A 9,632-nucleotide genomic window follows, 5' to 3' on the forward strand; every position below is an offset into this window, starting at 1 on the left:
AAACATAATTTTTGTTTTTGAAAGTTGAATATGATCTGGACATATGCTTGGCAGGTTTTGCAAGATTTGTGCATTCTTTTAGCAAACGCTTAAAACGAGGAATACAAGTTATCAATCATATAGCATAGCATAAGGATGCAATAACACGAGAAGTGCTAGCAATACAAGTTTCAAACATTGTCCAGTTAATTCTTTCAGGCATTTTGTTTGATAAAGTCTAACGTTGAGATGAATGTGTCCCTGCAGATCTGAGTGAGTCAGCCATGACTGTGTTCTCTATAATGGGCCTGTTCTCGTCCCAAGCGTCCGCCTCCCTCTCCATTCTGTTCACCGCTGAAGTCATGCCCACCATCATCAGGTAAACACACGCTCCCGCGGGGCTGGTTACTAGCGCACCGTCATAACCTCATGCTTATTTTAGCTCTTGAAGCAGCAGAATGCATGTAATGTGTGGACAACGAGAGAGTCAAGAAAACAGCACGATCCCTACTGGACTCCAGAGAGCCGGTTTGGGATGTAATTTATGCATCTCTTCTGTGTTGTTCTGGCTTCCCGCCAAGAGTTTCTCCTGGGAGGAAACAGAGGGAAGAGTTTGCACCAGTTGTTCTTGGTGTTCACTTATTAAGAGTTTTCACATAATGTAGCCGGTAGAGCATGGCCCTAACAAACGACCAAATATATCTCGGCCAAATATTGTCCTATCCTAATCTCTTCCTTAAAAAATTGACACTTAAGACTGGTTTTGTGGTCCAGGGTCACATATTTACAATAATTCGAATATCACGTGAAGGCAACTTCAAAAGCTCCATCATGCTTCCACTTTTCTTCAACCAACAGTTGGGTAATATTTCCATTTAGACAGAAGATTTCGTAGAAGCAGCACACCATGAAAGTGGTGGTTTTAATGTTCCATTCTTGTGTCCACAGAGGAAGTGGTGTGGGAGCGGTCATGGCTTTGGGTTGCGTGGGCCGCCTCAGTTCTCCTCTCATGGATCTGCGTAATCACTACGGCTACTTTCTGCACCATGTGGTCTACTCGTCTCTGGCCCTGCTGGCGGTCCTCTCCATCCTGCTTCTCCCGGAGAGCAAACGCAAACCTCTTCCACAGACGCTGGCGGATGGAGAACAGTACCGCCGTCCTCCACTGGGCCGAAGACGTAGGGATAACGTTCCTCTTCTGGCTACGCCAAACCCAGAGACCTAGCCTTCACTCTTCAACCACAAATACTGAGGGACTGACCTCGGAGTCCCATCCTAATAATCCTGTATTTGTAGTCATTCCTAACACGTGTCGGTGGAGTCGTGGCACATGGACTCCGTCATGAAGTGTGAGGGGTGAAGGGTACCGAAGCGCGTCCACTGAGTACGCAAACGCTTGTCAGCGCACAGTGGCATAAACAAGGGCATACACTTTTAATTAAACATTGTCTGACCCATGTAGCATTCGGTGACTTATTAGTAATATATTAGGCCAATATGAGATAAGGGCTCAAAATGAGAGAGGTCGTTTTGAAACATATTTATCCCTTTCAAAACAGGCTTAAGTTCTCACTCCAGATGGAAGGAGGATGGAATTGGTTCTCTTAGTACTTTAACTCATTGCTGCTAAGAATGGCGCGCCTAGAGGATCGCTGCAGGACTGATCGATGCATCGGGCGAGAAGCGCTGAGGATTATTTATGTGCACTCTGATTGGACTGAGGCATGATACTAGAAACACTTATTATTGTATGTTACGTCAGTCTTTGTTAAAGGAGTATTATAGGAATGCACCTTAAGTTGTATGTGCAGAAGCTGGGACGTGTTGTCAGTTACTCCAGATTAGGGCTGTCACGATACTAGATTTTACACACCACGGTTATTGTGGCCAAAATAATTCACAATATCGATATATCGTGATATCTATAGAAACCTTGGGGAATCAGCCAAATTCAGTTAATTCAGTTTTAATGTGCGTCTAGAACGGCTGCAGATGAGGCATTAAATGCATGGCACTGCGACCAACGTAAGATTTTACAGGGTTTAATGTAGCAGTGTAGTCTCTCAGTTTTTCTAGATGTTTTAATCGTGTAATAGATTTGAACAAAGAAATCAAGTGCTACGCACATGTATTGGCCATGACTTGATTGCAAATACAAATGCAAAATTTAGACGAGTAAAGAAAACGTGGTACTTATTAAAAGAATCACCCCTTTATTTAAATATATGACGACAGGAAACCGCTGTTAACAGGTTAATGTAACATTTCCCATTCCATGACTAGTAAAATAATGGCAACTCACTGTCTGTATAATATTGAACATTGTTCTTCTCGGAGTAGCGCGGTCGTGCGCTGCGTCGTCGTCTTGTTTTGACAGGTGTCAGCGTTAAGGCGCAATACTGCCACCTGGGAGGTCAACCAGGTACTGACGCTGGAGTAGGCTATTTGCGTGTCGTGTTATCATAAGTGTCCGGTTCATTTTAAATATTGTGGTTATCGCCAATACCGGTATATGGTCACACCCTAAATTAACACGATGTCGATATTTCATCATTTGAATATCACAGTTATCGTCAATACCGGTATATCGCGACACCTCTACTCCAGATTTTATTGTTGACTGTTGCACAATCAGGTGATAACTTTTGTTGCAGATGGATTAGTCAAAACATAACAAAATAACGGAATTTGTGCTGTAAAAAAATGCATCCTTCATATCTCTGCTTTTAAAACCTCTAGTGCAGTGGTTCCCAACCCTGGTCCTTGAGGCACCCCAACATTGCACATTTTGCATGTCTCCTTTCTCTGACACTCCAGTTTCAGGTCTTGGAGTCTCTACTAATGAGATGATGACCTGAATCAGGTGTGTTTGATTAAGGAGACATGCAAAATGTGCAGTGTTGGGGTGCCTCCAGGACCAGGGTTGGGAACCACTGCTCTAGTGCATCATCCATTGTAAGTGCTTTACTGTGCACACTGATCTGAGGGACAATTTTGTGGAGTAATTTGACAGTTTAAGTTGCAATAAACCTGTAATATTCCTTTAATGAGGCTGATTGAAATCGCACTGCTCATAGCGTCCCTTATTTGTTATGTACCTGCTGAAGAGTATGACAGCAGCGGGAAGGAACGCACAGGTTCATCTGAATGTTAACACTGTCAGGATTTATTTTGTGTCTGTCTTTCTCTCTATTTTGTCTTTGCCTATTGCATTTTCAGTCTGATTATTGAAATAAGGAACATTGGAAACACGAGTTATGTAGCTTTCTCTTGTAAATGAAATTAAAATGCACTTAATAGTTATAAATTGTTAGTAATAATTTTAATTATTATTAATACTACTACTACTTGAATAATAAAGGATAATAGTAATAAATCTGATGATTGCGCAACACTTACTAAACAATGCTGTAATTATTAATAAATCTTTAACCAAGTCTAATTACAAATAAAATCTGGTAAAATCACAGTGATTAGAAGTGAATATGTTCTTTGGAAGTCTAAAGCTGAATGCATTTGGACATTGGTGTTGAATGTTCTGTTGTACCTCTGGTCTATCAGTATTTGCTGGTTTGTTTATTTTTGGCTCTTCAGTTTTTGTTGGTGAGCTCATGAGATGAGGCCAATGATTCACCATAAAAACTCTCTGGACAACAGCTCCTGATTGTGTAAGGGTCAAAAAGGTCAGTCTATGTTTGTCCTGCAGAGCTTCATTCACTACAGCGCCCCCAAATGTTTACACGAATAATAATCAAAAGCATATCAACTTGTTTTTTCCCCATATACAACAACAAAAATTCCTTAGAGCTATATGCAGGGTTCCCATGGTCATTTCAAACCTGGAAATATATTCAAATCCTCGTCTTGGCAATGTGATATGAATTGCTAGTGATTTTCTTGTTATGAGCAGAAATTGCCCTCTGTGAGTGATATTTCTCTAAAATGTTATCTTGGAAAAAGTCCTAAATCGTTGGTTGAATTGCATGGGAACCCTAAATACGAATGTATTTCAGTATAACATTAGACAATATCAAATGTAGTCTCCTAGAGACAGCAGTGACTAATTTAGCATAGTAGCTCTATTGAATTACCATTATGATTCTCAGAGAGCTGGCTGCTTGCGTCCTCTCTCGTACTGTAAATCCTGTAGATCAATCCACTAATCGTCCTTATGAGACTCTTGCCGGGAGATTTCAAGTCTCTGAGGGTTTGGTTGTAGATGTGCTGAATGTATGCGCAATGAAAACGATCTCATTTCCTGAAGACTTGCACCTTGTTAACATCTGACTTTTGCTGCCTAGTTGTCTTCACTTGGCGGGACATCTTATTATAGTCCCTCTTTGTCGTCACACTGGTTGAACCTCATGTCTCGCTTGTCTTGTGATGGTGGATGCATGCACAGGATATCACAGCAAGGCCATCACCGCTTTAGTTTCATCACTGCAATACACCAAAGTGGTCCATCTCTCTTCCTTTCTTTATATTTGTCTTTCAGTGAAACGTTCCACAGCGTTGCATAAATGGAAGTGCTACTGTCTGCGGCCCAACCTGTGATTCTCAATCAATGGGCGTCACTTTCCAGGAATTTCACAGGGTTATCTTTGTACCCAAGGACAAATGAGGAGATGATCCTGTGCCAATGAGGCAAGGAATCATTTCATCTGTCGCTCATTGTCATGTCTTTTCGATGTGGGAAATAGTGCTTTGTTGATGCATTAGGAGAAAATGAAAACGCAAACACCATGGGTTGAATCTCAACTGTTACTTTATTAGGATTACTTACCTGTCTGATTATTCTATTAGACTTCTATTAGGCAGTTACAAAGCTATTTTAAGGTCAAAAACAAAGGTATATACTTCAAAATGATATGTACATTTAGGTGATTTATTGGTGATTGTGATTGTCTCCCTGTAATTATTTTCCATTATGGGATGTTGTTGGCAGTGGTGGAATGACTGGTCTGTATGAAAAACTAGGCTTATCCTTCTCTACCTCAGCTGAACCAAACACAGTAGCAGTTTGGCATAACAGTGTGCCAACTCCCTTATTTAGATGGATAGTGGCTTTATAAAAGAGGAAGGTCACACTGTTGAGAGGGATCCTCAGCTTCAGCCATTCAACTTTCCCTCAAGTCTACAACTTGTGAACAGGTAATAAATATGTGGCTATTTAAAAGTCACCAAGCAAGCTGAAGTCTTTCTTTAATCATTTTTTTTTTATTATTATTATTTTGAATCATAATGATATTCTAATAACTGTAATTCATGGTGATGGATTTTGAACCATTATCTCGGATCGTATTGGTTGTATTAGGGGAGCGTTTGTAATAAATGCTTTCTGTAATGTAATGGTTATACTACTACCCAGGGGAGCTTTCTAGACAGCTAGAGGAGAAAGACTCCCTGGTGTCTCAGCTAACAAGAGGCAAGCAGTCCTACACTCAGCAGATTGAAGACCTCAAGAGACAGCTAGAGGAGGAAGTCAAGGTATTGCAACTACAACTTCAAATTCAATGTTATAGAATAGAACAGAATGCCATGGTACAAGGATAGACTTGGGTCTAGTGCTTTGCTTAAAACCGTGATTCAGTTCTCTCATTAAGGTGTTCAAACTTTTTTAGCTTATTAAGTCCGATGTTTAACCATTGGTCTACACCACTAGAAATTAAGCCTCTGATGAATCCAAAGTCCAGAAACAACCAAGGTTGTCACTTGAACCCACACGTTTAGAGTAACACAGTGCAGCATTCATTCACCTTAATCACTGAAATGCTTTGTCACTCAATAAGCTCTTCTAGGAGCAGTGCGATTCAAACCCACACTCCTCAAAGAGACTAGAGCCTTATGCTACAGCTTTGGGCCATTCTCCATAACAAAAAAACATTAATTTTGAATATCTTGTAGGCTAAGAATGCCCTGGCCCATGCAGTTCAGTCTGCTCGTCACGACTCTGATCTGCTGAGGGAGCAGTATGAGGAGGAGCAAGAAGCCAAAGCTGAGCTGCAGCGGAGTCTGTCCAAGGCAAACTCTGAGGTGGCTCAATGGAGAACCAAGTATGAAACTGATGCCATCCAGAGGACCGAGGAGCTGGAGGATGCCAAGTATGAAACAGGAAATATTTGGTATTTCCATGTAGCATACCATACAAACATTTGACTGGTTCTGTTTATTCATGAAGGAAGAAGCTGGCTCAGCGTCTGCGAGATGCAGAAGAAGCTGTGGAAGCTGTCAATGCTAAATGCTCCTCACTGGAGAAGACCAAACACAGGCTGCAGAATGAGATTGAAGATCTCATGGTGGATGTAGAGAGATCCAATGCTGCTGCCGCTGCTCTGGACAAGAAGCAAAAAAACTTTGACAAGGTGAATAAAACACACTTACTCTATAATCTTTCAGTATTCATCAAGCTCCAATGATAGCTAATCAAAGTCTCTGAATCTATCAAACAGGTCCTGGCTGAATGGAAGCAGAAATATGAGGAGTCTCAGAGTGAGCTGGAAAGCTCCCAGAAGGAGGCCAGATCTCTGAGCACTGAACTGTTCAAACTGAAGAACTCTTATGAGGAGTCGCTGGATCATCTGGAGACCATGAAGAGAGAAAACAAGAACCTCCAAGGTGAAACTGATTTATTATTCAGCTAAGCTTTCACGTCACATAAATGGAATATTTATCAAGACTTTTTGTGTATTAACCATTATTACCTTGCCTATTAAACAGAGGAGATTGCTGATCTCAATGAACAAATTGGTGAGAGTGGAAAGAACATTCATGAACTAGAGAAAATTCGAAAGCAGCTGGAGCAGGAGAAAGGTGAAATTCAAGCAGCTCTGGAGGAAGCGGAGATAAATTGTTATGTGTAGATGTACCAGGTCTAGTTTTTCCAGTTATACACTAGATCCCTGATCTCGGCCTTTAAGGGGTGGTTCACTGGTTTTTTTCTAGGCTTGATTGTGTTTATGGGGTGCAGTCTAACAAGTGTTCATGCTTCGTTTAAAAAAACAAAAACAAACATAATTTACCTTTATTCTGCACCGCTCTGCCCCTTCTCTGAGAAACACGATTATCATTTCCTGCTTTTATGAAGCCCCTCCCTCAGAAATACGCAATGGGCTCTGATTGGTTACCTAGTCCAGTGTGTTGTGATTGGCTAAACCGCCTCTGGTGTGCATGTAAAAGGAGGCAGTGCAGGAGTGCAGGAATGCTGAGGAAAAAGCCAAGAAGGCCATCACTGATGCTGCCATGATGGGGCACCAGTGGACACCAGTGCTCATCTGGAGCGCATGAAGAAGAACATGGAGCAGACCATCAAGGACCTGCAGCACCATCTGGATGAAGCTGAGCAGATCGCCATGAAGGGAGGCAAGAAGCAGGTCCAGAAACTGGAAGCCAGGGTTAGTAGATCAAACTCAGTTCTTAATGATGCAATAACTATTCATACATTTTGTAAAGATGATTAGTGCTGTTCATTAATATTTGGGTTCAGAGCTTCAGAGTTGGTGAATTTAAAATTATTTTCGGTTTGGTTAGGTGAGAGAGCTAGAAAATGAGGTGGAGCTGGAACAGAGAAATGTGAGCGAGTCTGTGAAAGGAGTCCGTAAATATGAGAGCTCACCTACCAGGTCACTTTCTCTATTCAATATGATATCCCCATCCTCAGACCACACAGACCAAAAATAATCAAAAGTCTATTAACAGACTGAGGAGGACCGTAAGAATCTGGCACGCCTGCAGGATCTGGTGGACAGACTTCAGCTGAAGGTCAAGTCCTACAAGAGAGCTGCTGAAGAGGCGGTAAGTAAACAATGCCACTCGGATATTGAAGTATTGATGTCTCTATTATTTTTAACAATATGTTCTTGTTAATGTGTTTTTCAGGAGGAGCAGGCCAATTCTAACCTGACCAAGTTCCGTAAGCTGCAGCATGAGCTGGATGAGGCAGAGGAGAGGGCTGATATTGCTGAATCTCAGGTCAACAAGCTGAGAGCCAAGAGCCGTGAAACAGGATCTAAGGTAAGTTATCTTAGTTTTATGCAGTATTTTGTGTACTTACTATCTTAGAATGTAAGAAGGCTCAGTGGAGAAATGGACAATGTTTAACCCTTTCACCATTCAAAGTAGAGACCGTTTTGTGAAGTGTTTATCTTTCAGACCTAAAGCATTTTGGTTTTTATATATCTCCTTGAGTGCAGCTTGAATCTAAGATTTGATTTATTGCAAAAACTAAAACAATAACAAATATACCTTCCAATCATCTGTCTTTCTCTTCTCTCTTCCCCTCACAGAAAGGGCATGATGAAGAGTGAAGCTCTCACTTGCATTTTTCTGAAACGCTTGTTTGGCTTGACTCCGTGCTTCTTGACTTCATTACCTGTAGTTCTGTAGAATAAAGTGTGCAGATGAAACCTTTCCTGTGGTCTGTGCGTTATTTGATATCTGGCAGGCACTTTCCTATTCATAGGAACATGCATGCTATTTAGAGTAAATCATATGTATACATTTACATGAATTGATTTTGCATTAGTCATTCATTTGATAAATTATTCAAAATTAATTTTGATTTAAATGGGTTTATCTTTACAATTTTACCCACTGACCAGATGCATTTTCAATTGCAATATGCAATTTGATGCGACATGAGTACCAGAGATTATTGGTGGCCAACTCTATTTAAGTTTAACTTTATGGAAAAATACAATGACTGCACAGAAATCCATAGAATCAAAGTAAATCTGAACAACTGGCCATCGCTAAAATCTAAATAACATTAAACGAATGTAAATATAATTTATACACTTTTTTTGATAATCTTTTTTCCTGAAATTCAAATTGAAAAATGTACCAATTAAGAAACAATGTTTGCAGTGCATTAAATTTGCACTACTTTACCAATTCAATGCATGTGATGAATTCTGGTTGTATGGTGGTTAAACTGGCAAGCTTTTATAATAAAATGTCATGCATTTAATTTTGATTAGAAAAGTTACTTGCATAATTTATAACAAATGTTACTTTACCTGATTGACCTTATGTACATTTGCTTACAAAACACACTTAACATTTGCTATATTTTCTTCTAGAAGAAAAAAAAAGCACCTACCACATTATTTAATCTTTCAAGCATAAATGAATCTTTGGAATCATAAATCTTTGGTAGATCGTTGCAGAGTCATGGTGTCTTCTCCTGTTTGTATAATATAAAGGGTGCATCTCTCACGGACAAAAGTGTGTTCTCTAAAAACCTTAATTCTAAAAGAACAGGAAAAATCTCAAAACATCTACAGTAAATGGCCATGATAAAAAATAACTAAAAAAGGTTTTAATGATAATACTACAGAATTTCTAGATGTCTCACCTGCATCGTGTCCTCATTTCTTTCAAGTGCATAAAACTTCAGACCTGCAAAACAAATGAAACAATTAATATATTCAACAATTCCAAAAGTAAACTTCTAAATTAAACAAAGGATCCTTGCTGAAGAGCCGCTGCATGCCAGGCTGAATGCCTAAACACAGCAGTGTATGCGGGTAAACCTCGGTGTTGAAGGTGAGGAACAGTGCTGGAGGTGGAGTCTGAATATAGGGAGGAGCTCCTCAGAGGTTCACAGAGGAACCAACCATCCTGCAACCTTAAACCACAGCAGAATGTGCTTGAGA

The 9,632-nt window shown here is 40.3% G+C and overlaps 1 protein-coding gene and 1 pseudogene across 1 annotated transcript in view; both read left to right on the top strand.

Annotated features, from left to right (window-relative positions):
* Positions 1-2,492, top strand: part of LOC107676813 (solute carrier family 22 member 17-like) — a 12,335-nt gene extending 9,843 nt beyond the window's left edge. Inside the window, exons 8-9 of the mRNA XM_016471495.1 lie at positions 247-358; positions 928-2,492. Of these exons, the coding sequence (XP_016326981.1) occupies positions 247-358; positions 928-1,204 (389 nt within the window). The 3' untranslated portion in view covers positions 1,205-2,492. The remainder of the gene's footprint in view (positions 1-246; positions 359-927) is intronic.
* Positions 2,493-5,032: 2,540 nt separating this feature from the next.
* The window catches only part of LOC107676808 (myosin-6-like), an 8,146-nt pseudogene continuing 3,546 nt past the window's right edge, over positions 5,033-9,632 (top strand).

The sequence above is a fragment of the Sinocyclocheilus anshuiensis genome, unplaced genomic scaffold, assembly GCF_001515605.1.
Source record: "Sinocyclocheilus anshuiensis isolate Anshui unplaced genomic scaffold, SAMN03320099.WGS_v1.1 scaffold184, whole genome shotgun sequence".
In the NCBI taxonomy this organism is placed as follows: Eukaryota; Metazoa; Chordata; class Actinopteri; order Cypriniformes; family Cyprinidae; genus Sinocyclocheilus; species Sinocyclocheilus anshuiensis.